Source organism: Biomphalaria glabrata, chromosome 17, assembly GCF_947242115.1.
Source record: "Biomphalaria glabrata chromosome 17, xgBioGlab47.1, whole genome shotgun sequence".
In the NCBI taxonomy this organism is placed as follows: Eukaryota; Metazoa; Mollusca; class Gastropoda; family Planorbidae; genus Biomphalaria; species Biomphalaria glabrata.
In genome coordinates, this window is record NC_074727.1 from 13161512 (window position 1) to 13189341 (window position 27830).

Genomic DNA, 27830 nt, shown 5'->3' on the forward strand with positions numbered 1-27830 from the left:
CAAGACAAAGTTATTTTCTACTTCTTAATCAAACAGTGTTGCAGTTGATTTGTGTTCAACTCTTGATGGTTTTCTTCAGTAACTGGAAAGTTCCCATGTCATTTGTTTTGTCTTAGATTTGATGAGTGAATGTCTCAATATTAATGAAGACAGTATGAGACAAGTCATTGAAAAAAAAAAAAAGGGGGGGGGGGGGGGAACAGAGTTGAAATATTTTATTTTACCACAACTCCAGGTTTGGCCAGGTTTTTTTTCAATGTCAGCCATGACGCTGAGATCTCCACTGCCATTGTCTGGATTACTGCCAACTGGGAGAGATAATCAAACAAGACAATCATTAGTTCATATATAACACTAATTGTCCAGAAAAAAAAAAAAACATTTTTTGATAGCATGTAGTCAGGAATGAAGAGATGGTCATTGGACTGGTAGAAGGAACAATCCTGCATTAAACTTAAGTAGCAAGTGCACTAACCATACGTAGCTAGAGCAGCAGACATGAAATGCACACAAACTAAATAGCAAGCGCGCACAAAAAATAAAACCAAGTGCACTCAAATAAAGTAACTACCACTACACGAAGCCAGTTCACCTAACCATTGCACTGAAGCTAGCTATTAGGTGCACTCAAATGTATGGTGCCATCTTGAAACGAAACAGACACGCTGCATTTAGCACATATCCTTCATATGAGGACCAAGGATTTTTTAAATATCTGATTCTTGCCATGGTGAGTATTTACAAACCCCCACAAGTGTATTGGGCATCATTACTTAACGTTGATATAGAAGTAGTGAAATAAGCTGATCCCATAAGACAGCTTAATACACGTTACCCGAAACATACACACACATAATAAGAATGTTAATTCTACCTAAAAGGAAAATAAAGTTTAGAATATGTGTGTATGTGTGTCTATGTTGAGTAGTTTCAGCTTATACAATTAGGAAACAATTTCTTTTTTTTACAAATATTGATAGAACGAGTGATCGATGGAAAGCTGCCTAATAGGCTTATTACTTTTAATTTAGATCTAGCTGTAGGCTGAAATATTATCTATCAAATTTTATTTATTTATTTTTGGCCAGGGTAAGAGTGAGGATAAAATACAACAACTGGGGTAGTAGTTATCTGCCCTGTTTGTTGGCAAACAAATCTTAAGGGAAATCAGGTTCTGACATTTGAGGAATTGGCTAGGCTAAATGGGTAGCAACACAGGACTCCCGTGGGGATGCCCACGGGTAGACGAGAGTCCACCCATTGCACGGGCGGGGTTGTAACAAAGTCCCCACAAACATGTCACCAATCCATGCGCTGTTCCTCAAAGGGACCGTTACAAATGGCGGATCCCGCACAGTTAGCTTGGTACATTGAAGGAAAATGGCAGAAGTCCCCGGTGCACCCTCGGCCTTCGGCCGTGTCTCTAGTCCACGTGTCGGGGGTCGAATGCATCGGTCAACAGCAATGCTTTACATAGGCATTGTCTAGGGGCTCTCCCAAACAGAACTGTGTGTTCACACAGGTTTGTTTTTTTTTACTGTTCGGCTGGACGACCAAACAGGTTTTTTTTCAAACTTAGAGCTCGAAGAGCCTTCGGCTCAGCTCTTAGACATCAACAAGGTTCTGACATTAGCAGCTTTTAGGAGCACTGTGACCTTCCTCAGTGGTTCCCAACCTTTGCTCTTTGACCCACTTCTTAGTTTCCGCCTGACCAAGTGGTTGACTGTAGACTAGTGACCAGGTACCCACTATCTAGCTTAGTGTTCCCTATTCCCCAAACTAAGCGGAGAGTAGGGCGTAAGTCTTCAACTCTAGGAGTATTCTTTTTATTTCGTCCGCGTTCAATATAAACCCAGATCTAGGTCAAATTAAACACTAGCCTCTGTACTGAACTACATACTCGTCCAAATAGTCCATCTAGCGAAGTCAAAGATCTAAGATACGCTATGACTTCTAAAGAATGCAATAGTTGAAATAGCGAACACGAAACACACAGTTGGGTTCCTTGCCCACAAAGGTCGGAGGTGCAGCGGAGTGAGGTTTTAAGGTGCCACATTTACATTCACTGGAAGTACCCAGGAGTTGAATACAAAAGGAGACTAGTCATTCTTTTTTTTTTTGCGTGTGTCTCCACACATACCCCTTTCGAATAAAAAAAAAAGGGGGGGGGGGGGTGGAGGGAAACATATTAACAGAAAGAAATACTGACACCTTCAACCCAGAGGTGTAGTGAGCAGAACGTGCGCCCGGGGCAAGGTACTTTATTGGCGCCACCCCCCCCCATTTTCCATGAGCATCACATAGAAATAAAGGCTCCGTTTGGAGTCCCCATCAGGGTTGCGCCCTGGACATCGAGCCCCCCCCCCTTCACACTACGCCTCTGCTTCAACCCCCGGAGACATAGTGAAAGTGTTTCTTGTCTTTATTTGTCAAGGCTGTTAAGGCTTTCACGACAGCCTAATGTGTCTATATGTCACTAGTACACGCTAACATCGACAAACAAACAAACAATAAGGATATAAAATACTTCTTTTTTTATTGGGAAGGGGAAAAAAAGTTATCTCCATTTTGTTTTCGTAAAGCCGTACTCCCCAATCTACTCAATCCTATAAAATAGCAATGCAAGTCAAAGATACCAATGATCTTCTATTACATCCACATTTGTTGCTCTGTCGACGTTGTCTTCTGACTCTTACTGTCAAATGAAGTAGATTTGATTTGACTTCAGCAAAACAAAGCGTTGAATAGAATTAAAAAGGAAAATATATTTGGATTCCAAGAATAAAAGAAAAAAAAAAGTTCGTGTAAAAAAACAAAACGAAAAGATAAATGATGTAGGCCTATAGGCAAGGCGTAGTTTTACAGGCAACTGTGGTAGAGCCGTCTGCATAATCCCTAACGTCCTAGGATTAAATCCATGAGAGATTGGTTTCGTTTGCATATAAACTAGCAATGTAAGCACATTCTATACTTCTAGATGACAGTTCAGTAAAGATTGTTGGTAACACATGAAGGCATAAAAATAAAAATAGCCACACAAACGTTACAGTCCTGTATCACACTGTCACGTGAACATTGAGTCGAATTTTAAAGTGTCACGTGAACATTTTGAGTTTTAACAAGTGAACATTTTGAGTTTTATAGTGTCAAAATAAAATTGCCACTAAACAAAATCGCAACAAAAAAAATATTTTTGTTTAGTATTTATTAGTTCAGCATGTCATCTATAGACGAATAATTGTGTCTCAGTAAATCTTTCTTAGGTACAACTTTCAGCCAAGTCCTGACACCACCAAATCATATCCCCCTCCCCCCTTTCTCTTGGCTCAGCTACTTCCCACATAAGTCACACATTAGTAGTGATGGGGTCAGCACGTCTTGAAGACTTTCAATCAATACTCCGAGCCTATGTCTAGGCCAGGTTTTAAATAGTAGCCTGAAATAACTGACAATAAATGTCTACATAAATAGCCTCCAACACTTAGTGTTTCAGCATGAGTTGTGTGTTGCCAACAGGGACAATTTTTTACGAGGTGCTTCTAACTTTCATCCACCATAATGTTCTAGAAAACTATTGTGTATACATGTGAAGTGCTAGTTGACACAGTTCTAGCCTGCAGCAGATCAATACATTCACAAATAGTTACATAACTTGAGCATGCTGACTACACAACCAGTTGACTACCTGATGCTGCGATGTACATTACTTGATGTGCTAGATCACGTCCAAAAGCCTAACAGATTCACCTTACTTGATGTGATAGATCACGTCCAATAGCCTAACAGATTCACCTTATTTGATGTGACAGATCACGCCCAAAAGCCTAACAGTTTCACCTTACTTGATGTGATAGATCACGCCCAAAAGCCTAACAGTTTCACCTTACTTGATGTGATAGATCACGTCCAATAGCCTAACAGATTCACCTTATTTGATGTGATAGATCACGCCCAAAAGCCTAACAGTTTCACCTTACTTGATGTGATAGATCACGCCCAAAAGCCTAACAGTTTCACCTTACTTGATGTGATAGATTACGTCCAAAAAGCCTAACAGATTCACCTTGCTTGATGTGATAGATCACGCCCAAAAGCCTAACAGATTCACCTTACTTGATGTGATAGATCACGTCCAATAGCCTAACAGACTCACCTTATTTGATGTGCTAGATCACGTCCAAAAGCCTAACAGATTCACCTTACTTGATGTGCTAGATCACGCCCAAAAGTCTAACAGTTTCACCTTGCTTGATGTGATAGATCACGCCCAAAAGCCTAACAGTTTCACCTTGCTTGATGTGATAGATCACGCCCAAAAGCCTAACAGTTTCACCTTGCTTGATGTGATAGATCACGCCCAAAAGCCTAACAGTTTCACCTTGCTTGATGTGATAGATCACGCCCAAAAGCCTAACAGTTTCACCTTGCTTGATGTGATAGATCACGCCCAAAAGCCTAACAGATTCACCTTACTTGATGTGATAGATCACGTCCAAAAGCCTAACAGATTCACCTTACTTGATGTGCTAGATCACGTCCAAAAGCCTAACAGATTCACCTTACTTGATGTGCTAGATCACGTCCAAAAGACTAACAGATTCACCTAATTCTAGTGAAAGATCACCTCTAAGAGCCTAACAAAGAAAGAGAAAAAAGGTTTCCCTTGCAGATCTTGCGATTTATGGGACAGATGATGCAAAGGTCATCTGTTTCTATGGCCCCCGGTCAACGAGAGTGTCGTGTGGCTAACACAACGCCCAACCGTCTTTACTTTTCCCCAACAAACGTCAGGTATTTTTTAGAGATAGGTGGACTCAATGATCCCGAAATAAAAAAAAATTCCAGTTTTCTCCAGTTTTTTAAACTGGGACATCCCAGTTCGGAAGACAAGCGCTATACACTCAGCCACTGCGCCTCCAATAGCCTAACAGATGCATCTAAATTCTTGTGATAAATCACGTCCGATAGCCTAATAGATGCATCTCAATTATTGTGATAGATTTCCTCAATTGGCTACCTGACTTGGAGATAGATAACAACGAGTTCTATTAGGAAAGAGGGAAATTGTGGTTTAAACTGTTAGTGGATGTCCTGCTATACTGCTCCTATGCAAAATAAAGTGTACGTAAGCATGACATTAACTAGCGCGTCTCCAATTCGCGAACATCAAGGGAACAAAGTCACCTAGTTAGAAATCTAAATAAGAGGCAAAGAGAGAAAACAATTTTAGCAGACGACCGAACAAGGAAGGTAAAAAAATATGAAACGTTTTTTTCCCTTGCAAAAAAAAAAAAAAAATAGAATAAAAATTAAAAAAAAACTAATGAACCAAACTCTATTAATATCACGTTGTTGCGTCACTGGATACTATTACACTATTTTTTGTTCCAATTTTCCTTCCATTTTAAGGATTATATTTAAAACGTCAGCCAGAAATTATTGTGAAGAAAAAGAAATCGTTCCATCAGCACTAAGCGGGGAAAGACTGGCAGTGACGTCTGCTGGAATAAGGAAGGAAAAAAAATCATTCAATCGTCTGCTTCCAGCGACACCACTTTGTTGCACGGTGTATTTATAGATTTGTTGCACGGTGTATTTATAGATTTGTTGCAATCGCTCTTACGTAAGCTAGACCATTCGAAGGTGCTCCTCTGGTGGCCGTGACAGATGGCCACTCACTAGAAGAGCATTCAACCGTGTCTATTTTTATTCGTAAACCTTTCACAATACCCCTCGCTCAATACATATTGAATGTCTAAGTTTATTTTTGGCGCGAACTTCAAATTGTGTGATCCCACAGTGCTGTAGTGTTTAAGAGTCTATTTCTGGTAGGAATGTCAACTCGTATTGAACACAGCAATACAAATGCATGACAGGAAAATTGCAGCATTTCCGCCATCGAGCAGAAGATCTTGAGTGACTGACAGAACGTAATAGTTTCCATATAGAGGAATACGATGAGGACATCACGTGACAAGAGAGAGGGAGGAAAAAAGCAAAATATAAACATTACTAATTACATGTAAATTTCTAGCTATATCTATCAACACTATAAGATTTCTTTCCCTTAATCAACATAGAACTAAAAATAATTATATGAAATAAATTACCAATAGTTAATTGACTGATCTAGTTTTTTGATTTTTTTTATTGATTTATGTTTTGTTTAGGTACAAAAAATATGTGTCTAATGGTTCAACTCAATCCGAGAGTGGGTGTGTGAGAAATAGCGTGTACAATTATCTAAGGACAAAACCCCGCATATTTAGCCATATCTGTTATTACTGAAGGATTAATTTTCCTTCATTACCAGTAATTAATTCTCTAATTGGTTAATATTTGTTAATGGATTCCTGTTTCGTTGGGTACACTAGATAAGTGTGTACAGTTTCAACTTGATTGACACTGCTGGGTGTCGGAGACATAACGTCATCAAAACTTGGCGCAGACAGAGTGCGTTGATAGAAGCGTTGTAACGAGGTCACATTTGGAACTTCAAACGATTTTTCTCATTCAATTATTTATCTTATCTTTTTGTAATTTATCTTTATTTTATCAAATAAAAAGTTTATTTGTAATTTATCTTATCTTTTGTAATTGTATCATGCATGCATAGAAAATCTACTTACAATGTATATTTTTCAAACACTCGGCTTATTATTAAAAAGTAGTCCTCGCAAAATACTTCGTGGGCCCATTGTTTAACTGCTAAATCCTGTCCATACCCAACGGCCGTGCTTTCTGAACTTTCTTTCCACCTTCACCATGACGTCATCAGTATTCCTACGCGCCAGAGACTAGTTGATCAATACGGAGAGGAAATAGGGATACAAATAAATAAAAAAAAAAAAAAAGAACTAAGTAGGGACTAAGAGCAGACTACTCATCTATTGCTTTTGGCCTCTTCTTGTGAAGGACATGGAGGGACTGTAGATCTTACAAGCAGACGTGTGAGTGAGGCCAGAAAACGGGAAGGCTGTGGGTGTGTGAGAGGGAGGGAGGACACAGACAGAGGGGCGGGAACTAGCAGTGAGGTGAATTGATTGGGGTTGTGACATTAACGCTGACATGGCATCAATGCTACACTGACATCACAGTCACACTGAACAGAGGACAACAAATGACAAGAAGGAAACATGACATCATAATTGGTCTGGTATGACGTCGCCGCAGTGGCGTAGCAAAATGTCACCAGACAAAAGCTTTGCAAATAAGTTTGTTCCCCCCCCCCTTTTTTTTATAAAAAGAAAACCCTTATGTGCAACATTACATCAAATTAAGGCCTATTTTAAATTGCATTACAAATTGTAATGTTCAAGAATATCTGGCAAGGACTCCATGTCAACTGAATTCAGTTCAAACTTACGACTTATGATAGCCCATGAGTTCGTTTTCAGAGAGTCTCTTAACTTTTCTGAATTTTTGAATGCATCGATTTATGTTGATCTATTATTTTACTGGCATATAGTGTAGTGATATAAAGAATAATGATACCGGTAATAATGTAGTAATATGCAATATATTGATGTATAATGTATTGATATGAAATATATAATGTATTGTATACCGATATGAAATATATAGATGTATAATGTATTGACATGAAATATATAGATGTATAATGTATCGATATGAAATATATCGAAGCACAATGTATCGATATGAAATATATAGAAGCATAATGTATCGATATGAAATATATAGAAGTATAATGTATTGATACGAAATATAGGCCTATGATGTGTAATGTATCCATATGAAATATATTGATGCATAATGTATCGATATGATATATATATATACATATATATATTGATGTTTGATATATTGACATAAAATATATTGATGTATCATGTATTCATTGTATATGTTTTCATCGTATCGATATGAAATATATTGATATATAATGAACTGAAATGTAAAGTATAAAATTAGTAATGACAATGTAAAACAAAATAAAGGCTGAAATTTTATTAGAATTAAATCAACCAGCTTTTTAAAATAGTGATACTAATATTTATGACATTGCAGTGATCTAGATCTAATTAGTGAGCTTGTATGTATGTGAAAGACATTTCATTCACACTCAATCGTGGAGTTCACAGATACGGTGGGAAAAAAAACAAAGGGGGTGAGTATAAGTAGATAGAATAGCCAAGGACACATTAGTAAAGAAAATTAAACCCACAATATCCAAACAGTACAATTTTTAAAATTACCTTTTAGGGCACGCAAAACAAAACAAAAAAAGTACAGTTCTGACCTGATGTTTTTCGGCGTTTGCTCGGCCTGTCACTGGCTCTCACACTGTCAGGTTTGGTGTCGTCACACTCTGAAAAACACACAGCATGCATTAATGGCAAGATGTTGGTCACGTGTTATTAGCAGGAGTTGATCATAAGATCATTCCACGTTACTGACCTCAAGGTGAACAGACAGGATTGTATATATTTGTAACAGTGACATGCTCACACCGTTAGACCATCACACAGTATGGTGTTAATGACACTAACTAGGGCTGGACACGTAACCCTGTTTGAAGACAGTGTCATATCTAAGCACCCACGCACACACAAGCCTAGTCTACTTTATTAACGTCTAATTTATTGTTGTTTTTTTATTTGCCACTTTTCTACATAGAAGAACGAATTTTCAAATTCTGTTTTGCCAACCTCTGCTTACAGTGTGAAAAGCCACACTGAGCCATTTGAGTAGCATACAAACCTCCAATGAAACTAAGTGCCAGTTTGTGTTTGAAAACTTGTCACGTGGTCTGGTCACGTGGAAGGTTGTGTCTCTGAGTGTTAACACAAACCAAAAAAAAACAACAAGGTTACAAAGACAGTTTGTGTGGAAACACAAACTCAAAATCGGCCCCCCTTAGTGGTCCACCCAGGCAGGTAAAAAGGCAGGTATCAATATTTTCAGAAAGAACATCAGAATTAAATTCGATCAAAGACAAATGACAGAGAAGAATGGAGAAAGAATGTTGACAGATCGTGTGTAGTGCCCCAGCGGTCCAGCAAACCAAAGGATAGATGAAAGTGAATGTGAAGTTAAATGTGAACCTGGCCTAACTGATGTCTTATAATGAATATCTAATTGATCTAATTCCCAAAAAAAAAAAAAAAAAAAAAAATTTCTTAAAAAAAAAAAAATTAAACTTTTTCCTTTAGTTACTTGTTCTATAATAAGCTGTGGCACTGCAGTTCACGCGATAATATAAAAACCTACTTATTAAATGTTGTTTTAAATTATGTCCAACTTATATGCATATTAAATAGAATTTTCTCTTTTCGTGTAAATGTAGTAGTTAGAATGACAGAACTTACTTAACTTGGCAATACAAATGTAAAAAAAAAAAATTTGACAAAAAATAAAAAACGTTTGCATAAATGTGCTAGAAATATAACAAATTTTAATTACCCCTATAAAGGGCCTCCAGTGTTTGTAACTATTAATAGTGAATAGTTGTAAAAGTGGTGTATTGTTATGAAAAACTGCTTGCATGTGTGATTTAAAAAAGTAGATTTTTTGCTTTTAGAAAATTAAAAAGTAAGCCGTTGCATCAGAACTTTGAATGGGCTAAAATATTGTGATATCGGATTTTCACTATCTTTTCTAGTTTACGAGATCTAAACGGGACGGACGGACGGACAGACATTTCACATAAAACTAATAGCGTCTTTTTCCCTTTCTGGGGCCGCTAAAAACACACACAAAAAAACACAAACGTAAGCACCGGATAATCCTTCATTGAAAAAAACTGCAAGAAGGACGCTAGACATTAAAGGATGTGACTAAAGCCAAAATACATGACAAAGAACAGACCCGCCAATAGTCACATTGTACCTGATAGTGAGTCATTTATATACCAATAGGTCACCATGCAGACACGCTGCAGACTTTGATCGAATCTCCAATGGTAGATGTAAAACCCAGTGCTTCAAAACTAGGAAGTTTTTTTCAGAGTGATTGTGTATTGTGATACTTGTTACAATCCCACTCACATTCAGTGGCGGCGCAAGACCTAAATTTGGTGTGGGCGAGTTATATTTAGCGAGGCCCTCTAGTGAAACAAGCAAATGTATATTATTATTAACAATAAACACTGCCATTCAAAAGAAAATAAGTACAAAGGTTGGAGGTCACTGCTCTCGCCTCTACTAACATGACTATTTCCCTTTGAAAATACGTTTTCACTTTCTAAAATTATAAGAAGAACCAAAGTGTTCCAAATGTTGACATATTTATGGAATCCATATGGTTAATTATAGAATTAATAATAGTATTTATTGATGGCTTTTAGGGGATTATGATATCTATTCCGAGCTTCATAACTGAACATCCTTTTTTTTAATTTTTATTTATAGTCTTTTGTCATATAATATTTCATCTTTGAATCTAGTTTGTCGGTTTTGTCTGATCCAATCACAAAATATTGTCAAATACTCCAGACCATTGCCTTCACTGGACGTGACATTATTTGACATACGATAATATCTCATAGGCGATACATGTAGTGATAAGATACATTCTAAACTGACCTTTCGTATATAAGCGAATCGCAATCACTGAGTGTGTCTGGTTACTCCGTTTGATTTGTTAAAACTTTCAATGCATTCACTTGACTTGGTCCTTTAGACTCTCAATGGACCATAGGGCAGCAACAGTACGACGCCTCGGACTCTGTTCTGGGCTATTCCCCTCGGGTCCATGTCCATCCTGCTGTCTTTGCTTCTTGGTCTACTGATCTTCTCCATATTTGCTTTGTTCCCCCAGCCTGGGTTCCAGTACAGAGCAATAGTTCCCTATGTTCTTCACTCTGTACGTTCAATCCAGCCTCAGGTTTTTGTTCCCCACAGCTTGTAGTTAGAGGTTGGATAGGTCGCAAACAGTTGTTGGTGAATGCCTGGAGCTGGTCTGAATTACTGTTTATACTCTCCATGTCTCTAAGACATATAGAAAGAACTGATTTCACATTTGTCTTGAAGATGCGGATTTTATTGAGCAGGGACACCGCATTCACAAGATCCTATAAGTATAGTAGCAAGGACCTTCGTTTTTTGCACTCCCACCTTTCTCATAAAGGTTTAATACTACGCAAAAGGCGCATTATGGTTGGCTCTACCCGTTTCGAAGCATGCAGGTAACAGATTGGGAAAACCTCAGAACTGGCCGTGGAGAATGCCCTCGATAGAAAATGAGCTAGATGTAGATCTAGATCTAAATGATGTCTAGCTGTTTGAAAGTAACAGAATGTGAAGTCCTTGGCACTAAGTGCGGAGAAACCCCTACGATAACAATGAGGTACACGTAGATTCAGATCTAAGTTTGGCTTGACTACAAAATTTTATATTTTTATGACGAATATGTTGTTGTTTTTTTTCGTTCGCGGCTTTTAAGCAATGCATAAGCCTATGACGCGTGAGGCCGTGGGCGGTCGCCCACGTCGCCTATACCTCGCGTCTCCTCTGCTCACAATCTATACTGCTTCAAACAGTACAAATGCTAGCCCAGTAAATGAAGATGGTGTTGCAATAGAGAGAGAGAGAGAGAGAAAAAAAGATTTAATCGAGTAAATGGAGCGTGTGTGGGGGGGTGAGGCTAAAAATTAACTAAAAAAACTAATACAGGGGGGAAAAAAGAAATTTTGCAATACTTTAAAGCGCATGACCGTAACTTATGAAGACTGTCCATCTGCCGAAATGAAATCATGACCACTGCGAAATCATGTGGCCTAGGGGCAGCTGGAAACAGAGAAGTAGAGAAATGTCAGCACAAAACCCTGCAAACACGTCCATATTTGCTAGTGGAGACAAGCTGAAGTCAGGGGCTAGAATCAACCAAGCGGGAGACATGTTACTTTCTTGAAAAAGCTAAAAAACTTATAGAAATTGTAAAAATCACCCTTTGTGTCAGGATTATGTGACTTTACCCTCCCAACAGAGATACAAGACACCGACAGCAAAGACAGACAGACATGAAAAGTCTTTTGTTCCCCTGGCAATCAAATCATTCAATAGAAACAATTTGATATAAACTTTGTCACATGTAAATTACGAGTGTGTCTGGTGTGAATGTACACTTTGGTTTTATATAGTTATAATGTTTTGTTTGGTGTAATGCACAAATTGTAAGACAAATTTCATTACGGACAACAAAGATTATATTATTATTATTATTATTATTACAAATGAAATGAAAGTACAAAGATGAAGGAAGTTCCTCGTGCCTTCAACGTTTTATTATCACAGATTTCAAGCAATGTCTTTATCTCTGGGCTCACAACTTTAACATGCAGACAGACGTCTACCAACAACGAGTTGATCAGTTCAATTTCTAAAATACTAGGCCTACAATCATTTGTACACATGTATTCCACAGTTATGGTCTCGTTTACTTCAATAGTCCTTGTACTCGGACTGATTTGACCAACCGTTTCTGAAGTTACCTACCGTCATAATATTTGGTTTTCTTTGTAAATTTTGAAAAGATTATTTTAAGGCCATAACCCACATCGAACCAAGCTTTTTAAAACAGGATAGTCAAGGAGACAATGTTTGTGTGATATCGCAAGGTATGGGTATTAAATTCTTATACACCAATCTGTCACTATTAGTCAAAGAAAAAAAAAAGGGGGGGGGGATACCATTTCATACTTTTTTTGTTTGTTGTTATGGTTTATTTGTTGTTTGTTGTTACCAACTTTTGCAAGACTACTTATATTTGAATAGAAACACGAAGTTCCCTACGTATGTCACGAACTTCATGGCTTGTCATAACGACAGTCTAAAGCGCATGGCACACGACCATGCCAGCCTTCCACGAGCCGAACATACAGCATATACAATTGAGTCCATGACCATTTAATTTATCTCTTTGACACGAGCCGAACATACAGCATATACAATTGAGTCCATGACCATTTATCTCTTTGACACGAGCCGAACATACAGCATATACTATTGAGTCCATGATCATTTATATTTATCTCTTTGACACAGTGCAGTTGTGAAATATTGAACTCAAGTCTCACCCTATTAAATTGCATATCTTCTGAGGCTCCAGTAACATGGCCGACACTCGCGACACTTCGGGAAACTCTTTCATCGACACCACACACAAACAAGGACAATAGGGGAGGGGTGAGACGTATGCAAATTTGGGATTTCCCCCAGAGCTAGAGAGGACAACCTGCCCAGTTAGATGACACAACGCGTTGAAACAAGTGTGTAAGTATAGGAAAGATCTGCAGATTGTGTTGAGGACTCAAAATCGTAATGATTAAGTTAATCACTTTTGACTATCACCCCCCCCCCCGCACGAGTGCTTCACATAGAGATCTGGTGTCACTTGAATGACCTATTTCTTAGATCTGTAGCTCTATGTCACCACTACAAGTCATGTAGTCTCTGCAATCTAGGATTACAAAAACCATTTCTTACTTGCGCTTCTTTATATATATACTAGCCGGATATGACCCGCGGCCTGCAGGCCATAATCTGGTATTACTGATCTAGTGCGTCGGATTTATATCTATGTCAAACTTGGCGAAAGCTCCCTTAACATTTTTTTAAAATATATTTTGCTACGAAAATGAAAGTAGTCTCCGCCATGATCTAAGGAACATTTATGCCAAGTTTTGTCAAGATTGGTCAAACGGTTTTGATTTCTATGCGGGGCATACATACACACGCCTTACTTTGTGCTTTATATATATATATATAGTAGCCGGATATGACCCGCGGCATGCGGGCCTTAGTTTGGGTATTACTGATCTAGTGGATTGGATTTAGTTCTATATTATATTTATATATAAAGATTTGGTGGAATGACGTAATGGTTTACATAAACGCTACACTAACAGCTAATTAAAACATTGAGATGTGTGCTTTCCTTCAGCATTCACTGACCAATATTTCTGTGTTTATATCGTTTTAACATTGACTGATACATTAGAATCAATCTAACCACTCTTAACAGGTGTTCTCAATTACAAGTGATTAAATGCTTGTATTGTTTAGGTCTTAGGAAGTAGCCAAACTACTAAATAAACTGGACATCTTAAACTAATCATGCATTTTTTTTTCTTAATGAACGTAAGCTTTTTGACCCGTTCATTAGACCTACCTAAAGACAGCTTATCATTAGGTAGGACTCGACAGGACTTATCATTAGGTAGGACTCGACAGGACTTATCATTAGTCTTATGTTATAGAATCTTATCAAATACAGACGTTACTTCAAAAAAGAAGATGACTACGACCTACGCGTGTTCCTAGGTCAATCTAGTCATGCATGTTAACCATTTAACCAATGACCCAAATTCTGCCAAGTCATTGGTTTTCCTGGCTGGCTCAGGCAACCCATTCCATGCTCTAATAGCACTCGGGAAGAAGGAGCACTTATTACAATAAACACGAGTGCAATACAATTCAAACGGAAACCAACTTTGTGTGTAGCACAGCGCAGAGGGATTTCCCAAAAAGCCTTTTCCTAGAATTACAAAGAACATTTCTGTTGCTATACTTAGAACCATTGTAGGCCTAGTTGAAAGGCTAATACTTGAGCGTCCACAAATCGCAAGTTTATTGAAACAAGGGTTTCAGCGTCACGCGTATAATGGATCCATTCACTGATTTCAAAAGGGGGTAGTGAGGCTAATCGTTAAATCGATCGTTATTGAGTCACCGTCACCACCTGATATATAGTGTGACGTGTAGCTGGCTATCTAGCAGTCCCTATAGCTAACTGCCTGTGTGTGCATGGCATGACCTACTTCCTCTCATGCTCGCAAGCCTACATACTTGGCCCTCTTTTAGTGTGCTGATACAGGGCCGCGTTCTTTTATCACACTGTCCCTATCAACGCGATAACAACGCAATTTGATTTGCATGTACTCTAGGATCACACATGCTCGTTGCACTGTGCTGACTATAAAATAAATTCATAATTAAAACATTGATTTTTTTTTTCTGTTCTTTTAGTAAAATGAGTTGGCTGGGAGGGCCAGTCGTTGTCACATCCGTATTACGTCGACATTAAACCGAAACAAGGTGATGACTAGTGGCATATCAAACAAAGTCGTCTATGTTCTCTAAGGGTCAGTCATTATCAAGGGCCGCCGCCTGAAATATCTGATCCCCCCAGACAGCTGGGTATGTGTGGGCCCCTCCGCCTTTCCCCCCGCACCCATGCCAAAAACCTCAAATACGTATACTTGATGCATTTCAAACAAAAAGGTGAAGCGTCTCTCTTCTGTTTGCCCCCCCCCCCCCTGTTTCGACAGCGACCAGCATTATCACACAGATACACCAATATGTAGTCACTACACTGACCGCCCGGTGGGGGGGGGGGGGGGGCTGACAGCTGAATGGTAACGAGTTTGGCTTCCGAACCGAGAGGTATTGGGTTCGAATCCCAGTGAATACTGGGATTTATTGTAATTCGGGATATTTAGGGCGCTCCTGAGTCCTAAAGGGTACCTGACATTAGTTGGCCACACGACGACACCATCTTTAAACTTGGGTTACAGAAACAGATTATCTTTACATCATCTGCCCTATAAATCGCAATGTCTGAAAGAGGAACTTTACCCTTTTTTTTATTTTACAAGGAGCAGACGTCTATCAATCACAAACTTGTATCATCATATACAACTTTCGTAAATTATGGGGCATCCCAGTCATCTAACAACTGATGTAATTATAAATACATTGTTCTATACTAGGTGCGCATCACTAGGGCTAGGCAGCGAGAAGAATCTCGTTACTAGATGCTGCAAGAACAATTACAAAAATAAGCCTGTCAGAGTGCTTCGACTACGAATATAAGAATAATAAGTTAAGACCCGATATTATTATTATGACAAAACATACACTTCTTTTGTCACCACAAAATAGTTGCATGTATGTATATGTGTACATGTATATATTTTGTTTTGTAACTGTTTGTTATGACCAAAGTTTATATCTATGAGCAGACAATGTGTCTACTTCGTGTTCAAAACTATAAGACTTTTTTTTGGAAATCAATTAACCACCGCGCCAATTTTAATTGCATTTATAAAAATGTTATAGATTTAAAATTGACTGGCGAACGGGCAGGCAGCATAATAGCGCGTTTTCTTCTTTGCAGCATAAGAACGCTATCGACTACATGAAACAAATTAGAAGTATAAACTTTTTTATTTTTTTAATTGTAATGAACTCCGTTTATACTTTTTTAGCTAAGTGGGGGGGGGGGGAGGAGAGAAAAATAGTGTGCCCCTGCAGCAAGTTGCTCCATCCCGCCCCGCCCCCTAATGGGTGCGCCACTGGGCAACCTATGCTTGACAAATTAAAAATAATAAGACTCGATCTTGCCCTTTACCAAGCCAACAACGGAAACACCGTCAAGTAGGCCAACACACTCCCAAGAAGAGTTACACACAACGAAACACTGCTACTAACTGTATTCAGTTCAATGCCGAGTGCCCCAACGACAATCTAAAGACTCAATAACTAGATCTGCTGTGTAATCAAATAGATCAAGCGGTCCGTGTGTTTTGACTATCCTTCACTTCAACAGCTTAGATCTATATCATTTGTATTTTTTTTAACTAATGGATATAGATTTCATTATACATGAACTATTTCATCAAATTGTTGTTATACAATATATATATATATATATATATATATATATATATATATATATATATTATATATATTATTTATTTATGTATATATTATGCACAGGTACTGAAGGAAACTAGTAAACAGCAGTTCTATCTATCAATCTCTTCAGCTCTGCTACGCGCAGCTATTCTCCCCAAAACTAGGTCATCAACAACCTAGTGACGGGCAAGGTCGCACTGGAGAGCTCGAGCCTTGGCCTCAAGCCAGGGGAGTTTTACCAGGCGATTCCAAGTTATAAAATCGATAGGGGAGTTGGATTTCCCTTCCAGTGCAGACAAGAGAAGGAAATTTCAAGATAAACATAGACATTAGGCATTCGGTGAAAGGCCTCTCACTGTTCCCTTTCCTGCCATCTATCTACAAGTGGAAATCTAAGTTTGACAAAAAAAAATACAACCATAATAATGCATTTGTCAATATGATGATCATTAGTCCAAAAGGTCAAACAAGCAACAACAAACAATGAACTGCCTTCGAAAAGCAGGCAAAGAGCAATCTTCTGTATGTGTGTTTGTTTTAGTAGCATGGCCTACACACGATTCGGTTCGATAAGTCAACTCTATAGTAGGTATTTATTAAGGCCTACTTGACGCCTACGTTTAAGTCGTCAGCGGCTGTCGCCTCGCAATGAATCATGTTCCATAAATATATCTGTACACTTCGGTAGGTATTCTGGGAAAACTGCATAAATCGGAAAGGGGGAGGGGGGTAAGGAGAGATTGAAATCTTCAAGCAGTCTATCTCTCTCTCTCTCTCTCTCTCTCTCTCTCAGATAAATGTTGCGTGCTAGCTAGATCTAATTAAATAGATGCGACATTAACGGTTAGTCTAGAGAAGCTCAACTAAATTCTCGATTTGGATTTGCAGCAGCCTGGCTGAACAGACCAACTAGAAACAACTCGGTGTACAGAGAACAAATCGATAGAATGCAGAGTCCACTATACAACATAATATAATAGACCCTAACCTTTTGGTCACTGTGAAATTGTAACCTCAAAATGTTTTAAGGCCTTGGTTAATGAGATGGCATAGTCGGCTCATTGCGACGAAAAATATAATGAAAAAAAAAAGCGGATGTAGCCAGTAGAAAAGTTGAACTGCTACTTCTAACACGTGATCAAGATAGCCTTGACATCAATGTCATTAATATAACGCAGCATGTTGTTAACAATAAGGGATCGTTTGGTCATTTTATAAACAATATTGCTGATTTTGACACTAAAAAAATATAGACCATCTAGGTAAAAAAAAAGATGGAAAATTTTGTCCATTAATCAGTATTATTTAATTAGTAATTCTATAAGCTTTAATAATATGGTTTGTGTTAACTAAAAAAGAACGACTGTAGCTCAGACATTGTCTTATAGTTGTCCATGACATGTATTACGAAGATGTTTGCAGTTATCAGTATTATCGGGGAGGGGGGTTGTGAATGTTATTAATTCAAGGTTCAAAGTGATTACTAATGTCTGGGAGTCTTACAAATTTTCCATTTAAGTTAGAAAAGATCGTATCGTGTCTTCTTGCTGGAGATCAGCTAATCCAGAGACAAAGAGAATAGTGTACACATCAACAATCTCATGAGGTCTAGCATGTCCCAAAACTGTAAGCACTTAGTACGGATCGATTTGATATACTCAGTGGCACACAGAATCAAGCTCCAAAACCGTCCGATGCCAAGAGTAGTTTCTCATTTCGCTTTTTTTTCACGTAATGGTTACATTATACGAGTGTTAAGCGGTCAGATGCTCAACCTTATGGCTTTGAGTTTAGGTTGGCGACGGTGCAACTTATCCATCTCAATATGTCTTTCCGCTGAGCGCGAGGTTCTTCTCAGACAAACGATTAAAACCCTTCTGTTACCAGCGTCAAGGGGCCAACCTGAAATCTTCTCATAGAAATGTGTTTATTTAAACAACAATTAGATGTACATACAACAGCTGTTGTGTTTCTCTACAAACAAACCTTGTAGTGCAACATAATTAGAACGAACCATTTTAAAGTGTAAACAGCTGGCTCTGACATGGAGTCTAATTAAAGCAAATCATATATTAAGTAGTTCAAAGTAGTGCATCTCTAAAGTAATGTTCAATCGCTTCAGTCAAATCAAAGTAGTGCATCTCTAAAGTAATGTTCAATCGCTTCAGTCAAATCAAGTCAGAAATCAGACATTGAGGGCGTGGTGGTTGAGTGGTGAAGTGTTTGGCTGCCAAACCGAGGGATCTCGGGTTTGAATCCCAGTGAAGAGTGGGATTTTGAATTGTGTGAATTTTAGGAGTCCACCTAACTGTAATGAGTACCTGACATTAGTAGGAGGAAGAGTAAAGGTGGTTGGTCGTTGTGCTAGCCACATGACACCCTTATTAACCATTGGTAACAAAAACATATCGCCTTTACATCATTGCAAAGTCAGAAAGGGGTAATTTACTTTTTTTTAAAGCAGCCATTAGTTACATTTATTTGTGACTAGGTTATCATTGACGTTTTCCCAAATGACTACATATTTTTAGGCCCTAACACAGTCCTTCATATTGTACACAGTAAAGTAAGTAAAGTTCCCCTTTCATACCTTGCGATCTATAGGGCAGATGATGTTAAGGTCATCTGTCTCTGTGGCCCACGGTTGACGAGGGTGTTATGTGGCCAGCACAACAACTAACCGCCTTTACTTTTCCCCAACTAATGTTTGGTGCTCATAGGCGCCCAAAGATACCGAAATTAAAAATCCCAGTCTACACCAGGATTCGAACCAGGGACCCCCGATTCGGAAGCCAAGCCACCTCGCCTCCTATAGTACACAGTTAGGTTGCTTTAATCTTTAAAGAGAACAACAAACATAAATGAATCCAGAAAGATGAAGTCTATTAAATATTTTTGACGTGTAAGTTATATAACTATATTATAAAGTAGAATGTGAGGGGTATGTATGGATGTATGTTACTTATAGACATCAAAACCGCTAGACCAATCTTGATAAAACTAGGCAGGAATGTTCCTTGGGTACCAACTTAGACCGTAGTGTATGTATTGTAGCCCTAAAACAAACTTAAGACCCTAAAAAAAAAAAAGTTGTCCAATTCTATTACAGCTATAGTATTTTATGGATCTAGGCCATGTCTACAATGTTGACATAGAAAAGATCGAAAGGATTTAGACCTAGATCTAATTTTTAGAAATACACTTTGCGCAGATAGTTTTTACTTTGACACATGAAAATACAAAAGAAGATCTATTGATTTTATTATATAATAAAATTAACCTTCAATTTTGTGTTTCAAAAGCATTTTTTGAATTAATTATTTCGTTATATCTGTGACTGCAGATTTCCTGACAAACATTCTTTCATTAGACAATACCGTAATGAATCGCTTACTAAAAACTAATTCGTTTAATTGTTTACTTTATAATCCCATCCCTAGATCTAAAACTCTAATTCAACTCTAAGATGATAAAACTTCTCTTAGCACAGATAGTTTTATACTAACTACTAATTATAGTCCATTCATTTCATATTTTGATCAAATAAACATTCAAATTTGGTTTTCTAAAGCATTTTTAATAGACTGCATTCGTTTACGAAAGCTGCGAAGCCGGGTTGAGATAGGCCTAGATCTATATTCATTCATGAATCGCGTACTAAAAATTATTTCGTTTAATTGTTCACTTTATAATCCCATTCATTTAACAAAGCTATCGCTCTTTTCGTTTTTAATAGATATGAATGTATCGGCCCCGGGTAAACCCATTTTCGCAAAACTAATTTTATTTTCGTAGCGAAAGTTGTCCAATTCTATTACAGCTATAGTATTTTATGGATCTAGGCCATGTCTACAATGTTGACATAGAAAAGATCGAAAGGATTTAGACCTAGATCTAATTTTTAGAAATACACTTTGCGCAGATAGTTTTTACTTTGACACATGAAAATACAAAAGAAGATCTATTGATTTTATTATATAATAAAATTAACCTTCAATTTTGTGTTTCAAAAGCATTTTTTGAATTAATTATTTCGTTATATCTGTGACTGCAGATTGTGACAGGTGGGGAAATGTGACGTGTGTTTGGCGCGTTTATTGTCTAGGGGATGATTATTTTTAATGCTATCACACCCCCACTTATCAGCATATGAATCGGGAGCAGACACGCAACGAGACAAAGCAATGAAAGATAGATACAAAAGTTAAAAATGAAGAATATTTATTTACATAAATATACATATAAGAATAAAAAGGGGGAGGGTTTGCATCTATCTCTAGTTTAGAACTATTTTTAAAAAGTCTATAAAACATTATTTCCATGACAATATCTTAAATGTCAATGTTTGTAATACTCGGGGCATATTGTATATATATATATTTTACATATTGGCTAAGAAAAAGACTGTAGTGTAAACAAAATTAATAAGCTAGAGAGGTCACAAAGATTAACTTGTGTTTACCGGACTCGTAACAGAAATAAATCAGACCTTTAGTCCTATGTAAAGGACTAATGAATAATTGCGCAGTACTAGTCTAGCTCCACAAAAAAAATCTATGTAGATCTAGATCTAGGCTAGCTCTGAAATCTAAATCTAGATCCTTAGCTAGGTCTAGTAAATCCGGTCATTGTTTAAAAATAAAATCTTATAAATATAGAAACTATTAAGAATTAGATATTTTTAAAAAAGATATTAAATAAAGATAAACAGATAACAGCAGACGGAGATGATTATTTTCGTGCATTTTATTTGCTTAGTGTTAAAAAAAAAAAGGAACAAAACTTTTTTTTTCAGACGTAATATTTTAATCAGAAGCTGTTCACCCCTAAAATACTAGTGGCCTGTTCCATCCGGAACGCCATATTTTAACTCGCAAGCACAACAACAATATGAACGAAAAGCGTAGATCTAGAATATATGGATCTACTCTATTAAATATAGGGGGTGAACTTATCAGACACAAGAGTCACACAAACTATTTGAGTGATAGTAAAATACAATCTTATGGATTTAGATCTATATAGATCTAAGTCAAATATTTAATTTAGTCATTATCATTTTTGACAACCTGCAAACAGGAATGCATACTAATTAGGGAGGGTAACCCCAGTTTCCTAATCGGTGTTTCCCTTCAAACCTAAAGCAAACAAACACCATTTTAAGTTGTCGAAAAGCAAAAACTCAAATCACTGTACGTTTTTGTAAGTACCAATGATAATTACCGATTAGGCCTAAGCTTTAAGCACAAATGAAACATTTAAATAGGTCATCGAAGCAAGGCAAAACTTACGGTTTGGAGCCGGAGGTGAACTATCAGACAGGGTGGTTTTCCGACGTGGCATTCCCTAACACAAGTAGACGCGAAGTACAATTTTCCAACTCTGTTAAGAATTTAAGTCCTCCAAAGGAAATTTAGTACACATAACTGTTATCTCCATATTTCACATACTTCTACAAATCAAATAAATAGTAAACAGTAGCAGTAAATATCAGAAAATACCAGGGAAATTCGAAATCGCACGGGATGGGAATTCTCAGATGTGCTTGATTTTCGCTTGACGTCACGGTATCTTTTTCTAACGGCAGTTCAAAACGAGGCTAGACTAGAATACTAATTTTTCCGTCTTGTCGCAAGGGAAGTCACTTCTTGTCATTACTAAATTTATTTGGCTATCCTAGTTTAGTCCCTTATTTTGTGTACATAAATATAAAAAGGGTCCAAAGAAAATAGCCTGACCACTATTAGATCTAGATTTAGCAGACTAGTTAGTTTAGACTAGTTATCATGGGGGAAAAAAGATATAGAATGGGCATAGTTGGTAGAGGGGAACAAATGAGATGTCCACACTGAGTTTGGATCTAAGTATGTTGAGGCAGAGGCGTCCTTATAGGGGGGTCCGGTGGGGCAACTGTCCGAGGCCCCGCGCATAAAGGGTGCACTTCGATAAAGATAATCTTTTGTCACTGTCGCAGTCCGCCAGCCGATCTAACAAATATTCGTGGCCCTGCTAAGGCCGCCTCTGTTTGAGGCGTTGAGCCGGGTTTTTGTGGAGGCACCTGCTAAATTCTTTTGAAGATTCTAATGAAATTGGACTCATTTAATGCCAGGTTAAGACATGTTAGAGGGCTTGTCCACTTCCTTTTATGCATATTTTTAATTTAATTTTGTTTTAAATTTGGGGAGGCCGCACTTTAGGAGTTAGGCTGCATCATCTGCTTCGTCGTTAATAATATAATTTGTGCATGCAGAATTAATACGCGGACGTGTTTCAATGTTATTGTTTATATTTCTATCACATTTTATCTTCAGATTTACAGACCCTAGTTTCGTCCTACAGTGGGATGAGTGGTCTAGAGGCTAAGTACGCTTGAACTTGGCTTCGCTTGGCTACCTATGAAGGGGGCTCGTGGTTCGACACCCGACTCGAGCAGAGTTGTGTTTACTGAGTGACTAAAGGCAGCACGGAAAAACCTTCTCCCAGATACCCCCTCCCCCCACTGGTCCACACATGAGATTGGACCATAGCGCTCAGGGCGCTCATGCTATTTGCATGAAAGTAGCACTATATATAAGCTATTATTTATTTATTTATTTATTTATTTACCGGTATCCATGTCGTGTTAATTAGACACTTTAACTGCTAAGGGATGTGTTCTTTGGCTGATTCAGGCAATACGGTAACTGTCCATGCTGGAAATAGCGAAGAAAGAGAACTTGTACGTATTTATCCTAGCCTTTGGAACAAGATATGTGTCTGGTTAAATGTAGAAAGCCCTCATTGAGCCCAATTTTATAAGAGTAACTTAGATGTTTGGACCACTATAACATGTCGGAAACATTCCACCTGAAACAGACTCGCTTGAGAAAATATGTCCCCCATATTTTGTTTTTATTTCACCTTCTCTGTTCTTACTATGCTACGGTGTGCTAGACGCTAACAGAATGCGTTTCTGTCATTCACAAGGGAGGAAACTACTGGAGGAGTTATCCTCCCTCCAACCCCTTAGTGGCTCATTAAGTGGACCAATTTTTTTTTCCGCCTGGAGGGTATTAAAAGGTGGAAAAAAAAAAACGCTGTTGACATTATTTTTGTGTAAATTTAATTCTGTGGACCCAGGAGGTCCGGCATTATATACATTTACATTATTGCAATTAACCGGCAATTTCGTTTTATATAGTAAATTACCATATTATTGTATTTTCAAACTACATGTTTTCTCATTTTATTTTTTCTTATATATTATTTGAATTCCTTACAGTAGTTTAGATGGTCGAAGTAAGGTTTAAACAAATACACAATCACAAGCTACAACACTACCAACATAGGCATGGACTCTAGTTGCAAGGGAAGCCACTCTTCTTAACAGAAAGTTTTATTTCGCGTAGTTGCCTTCCTTTAATTATAAGACATGGTGACTTTTAGCCCTTCTATTAAAAGTCGCCCTTCAAGGTACAGTGGATGAAGCACGAAGAAAGTGTCGTCCACAGAAAAAGCTGGCTGGACAAAGTGAAAGAAATAGACCGGCCTCTCCTCTTGATATTCTCCTATGAACAGACGCTGAAGAGAAACAGTCGTGGGATTTGGTAACGAAAACTGTCCCAGCACCTCTGTTGAGGGAAAGATGACAGATGAGATGATCAGTATTAGAGATTGGCATATATGACCAAAACTATTAATAGCTTTTAGATGTAACCTGTGAACAAAATAAAGAATTGGTTACTAAGCAATAGGCCTACTCATCTATTTTGTTCTGATGGAGTATGATCATTTTAAGCACTTTTAAGCAGAATCGCATGCTTATTTCTCTCACTTCCCATTCTCGGATCAAGTTGAAACTTTGTGCGCAATTATACATCGTCCCTAACGAAATAAGAATCAATTTAAAAAAAAAACAACAGTTAATTAGTGGTAATTAATTAATTTTGTTGGAGTTATAATAAGGGAAATAAATCTTACAGTGAACTAATCGTCCCTAACAAAATTGGAATCAATTAAAAAAAAAAAAGTTAATTAGTGGTAATTTATTAATTTTGTTTGAGTTAGAATAAGGGAAATAAATCTTACAGTATTGTGCAGCTCTTCTGCTTATATAGGCTTTTTTTTTAATGTATTATTATTGTTGTTGTCTGCACATGCTAAGACCCAAAATAAAGTTTCCCTTTCAGACATTGTGATCTATAGGGCAGTTGATTTTTAAGGTCATCTGTTTCTTTGGCTAACGGTTAACGAGCAGTGTGTCATGTGGCCAGCACAACAACCAACAGCCTTTACTTTCCCCTACTAAAATCATGCACCCATTTGAATTGGGTGGACTCAGGGGCACCATAAAAATACCGAAATTCAAAATCCGAGTCTTCACCGAGATTCAAACGCCAAGTTCGGAAGCCAAACTCGAGACCTAGAAGTAATTTTTTTATGTACTATACTAGTCCAAAAAATCCACTTTTTTTTGGGGGGGGGGGGGGGTCGTGAATAAGTGACCAAAATAAAATAGGTAAACAAATTAGCAGAGCCATTGAGGTTCATTAACTTCATATTGCTATTGTATCACAAATGTAACTTACTGCTGTAAATTGTACATTTGATGTTTCGGAAAAACTGTGGTATGTATGCATATTTTGTGTACATCTTGTTTGCTCTAATATTGTATTGTTATGTGTAATAAAACAAATTTCCTCACAGATAATAAAAAAATATTATTATTATTATAAAAAGGCTCTAGAAAATTTGTTATATTTGGTGCTCTCTATGGTGTGTTTATCGGCGCGTTTGTTGGCGTGTGTTTCAACGTGTAACTTTTCTAAGCTTTGAACTCGTTCGTTCTATTTTTATTTATGAAAGGAAATGTGTGTGTGTGTGTTCATTTAGATGAAATACATATTTATCATGTTCACTTCACGAAAAGAATATTCTTGAGACAGCCACATGATTCCCCTATGTAGACAGTTTAAATGAAGAGATACGCGATAGAATCTCAAGTCAATAGGCTCTCATGAGGACTTCCTGAACATGATTTTAATAAACAAAACTCGTGTAGTTCGCTCTGTACAAGATCCACGGGTCTCAAAATGTGCGAAATTTCCTATAAGATAGCCTTCATTAGCATAGTTAAAGAAGAAAAACATGAAGAAAATACTTTTAAAAAAAAAAAAAAGCTTATATATAGTATGATTAGTTTGGATCAGTCATGTAATGAAACTTGTGATAGATCTACACTATTCTAGACTAACAATATAAAATCTGTGCGATTAGAAATATCTTTACCAATTGTTTTCGTTTAGTGTTATTTCATGCTTTTAGCTTTCTCAATGCGCTATGATCCTATCATTTGTCTGCACGACTTGGGAAATGGAGGGTTGGGGGGGGGCTGTCTCTACGTCAATGTTACCGTGATCGCTTTATAAATGCATTTTCTTAAGTTGTACGACTTAAATTCGAGCTCGGGGCTAATGCTTTCACAAGGGAACTAATTCAAGTTATACCACCACATCTGTCAAGTACAATGGCTTTCCCTTGTTCGATACCAAACAAAATAATTAATTACCAATACTTAATTAACAAATTTAACTTGTGGTGAAATGCAATAAATATAAAAGACTTTAGTAATAATATAAAATGGTATTTAAAACAAAATTTAACTCACATCAGAAACACGTCTTTTCACTCTGCCAATCTGGAGTCGTCTGTCCTACCTAAGACCGCTGACTACAATGCCGCTTGTCTTGCATCATTCACAACCATTCGCTAACCTTCTTCTTTCTGACCTTGTGATCTATAGGGCAGATAAGGTAAAGGTCATCTGTTTCTGTGGCCTACGGTTAACGAGGGTGTCATGTGGACAGCACAACGACCAACCGCCTTTACTTTTCCCTTACTTGAGCTGGGTGGACTCAGAGGCACCCAAAGATTCCGAAATTTCAAATCCCAGTCTTCACGAAGTTTCGAACCAGAACTCCCGGTTCGGAAGCCAAGCTCTTTACCTTTCAGCCACCCCTGAAAATTTGATTTAATTATCTCAAGGATGGCCTTAAAAGGTATTCCAATTTGTGAGAGAAAGAGCGAGTGAGGAAATGAATGAGTAGAGACATAGATGGTATAGCTTGGTGAATGAGGGGGGGGGGCGAGGGTCCTGGTGTGGCGTGGCCACAGTGATGTGGATGTGGTAAGACATGTCACACGATGCCATGTCTCTCACGCTCAGCCAATCTCCTCCATTGAACGGTCCCAGCCGAGATATTCTTCCAAACGTACTCTCTCGCATTCTCTCTCTCTCTCAGTCTTAACGCCTGTCCTCTCTCTCTCACTCCCAAACCCATTCACTCATGGGTTTATGTTTCTCGTTTTCTGTAACGAGTTTTGTGTTTGACGTTCAAGTTCCACAAAAACCGATATTTCAACACTCGAGTATCTACCACCTCCCACCCACCACAGCATGCTGTAAAACTGTATCTATCCCTGAACTTTTCGTGTTATTAAGTTTAACTTTATTTCCTTGGACTTCTCACGTTTATGGTGCATTCTAGTGCCGTCGGCTTGATTCATTTCGAACTTGAACTGGGAAGTTTGTGTTTCTTGTTCAATCAAAGTGCAGGTAAGTTGTGTATAGAACTCTCTTTCATCTATAAATGAAGTTTAATATAACTTGTAAACTAAATGCACTTTTTAAAGTGGATATCTTACATCGCTAAAACAACATAATTTTTTTTTTGTTTTTAAATATCATACGCATCTATGCTTTAAAACGCGCAACGTTTCATTTTAATATCTTTAATACAAGGAACAAAGGGAGTTAGTTTATCACGCAAACTTGTAGACGGCCCCTAATGGTCAATATTCGTCTCGCCACACACAAACTCACACCTGAATCGCCAAAGTGACCTAATATTAATCAATGTAAGACCATTATAAGTAACAACCTTTATAAGAGAAAGATGAGGATCTTTTGCAGCTTTCTGGAGATGCACCTAATCAGAATGTAGATCCAATACCGCGACTGAATAACATGACCTTCAGATGATGCAACGCTCACCTGTTTCTGTGACCGACGGTTAACGAGAGTGTCATGTGGCCAGAACAACGACTAACCACCCGTCAATGATGAACTAAAATTAGAGTTGGGTGGACTCACGGGGGCGCTCTAAATATCCCGATGTTCCAGTCTTCACC

At 37.8% G+C, this 27830-nt stretch overlaps 2 protein-coding genes across 3 annotated transcripts in view; one reads left to right on the top strand and one right to left on the bottom strand.

Annotated features, from left to right (window-relative positions):
- Nucleotides 1-22226, bottom strand: part of LOC106055552 (mucin-17-like) — a 45516-nt gene extending 23290 nt beyond the window's left edge. For both annotated transcript variants that reach the window (XR_008775544.1, XM_056015115.1), the window contains exons 1-3: nucleotides 21953-22226; nucleotides 8264-8332; nucleotides 225-308 (exon numbers count right to left, since the gene is read on the bottom strand). Coding sequence is in view for 1 of the 2 variants with exons in the window: in XM_056015115.1 (XP_055871090.1) it covers nucleotides 225-308; nucleotides 8264-8332; nucleotides 21953-22004 (205 nt within the window). In the remaining variant the exon portion in view is untranslated. The remainder of the gene's footprint in view (nucleotides 1-224; nucleotides 309-8263; nucleotides 8333-21952) is intronic.
- A 4693-nt stretch (nucleotides 22227-26919) lies between these two features.
- LOC106055553 (putative thiamine transporter SLC35F3) overlaps nucleotides 26920-27830 on the top strand; it is a 70197-nt gene continuing 69286 nt past the window's right edge. Inside the window, exon 1 of the mRNA XM_056016342.1 lies at nucleotides 26920-27255. The gene's annotated coding sequence lies outside the window, so the exon portion shown is untranslated. The remainder of the gene's footprint in view (nucleotides 27256-27830) is intronic.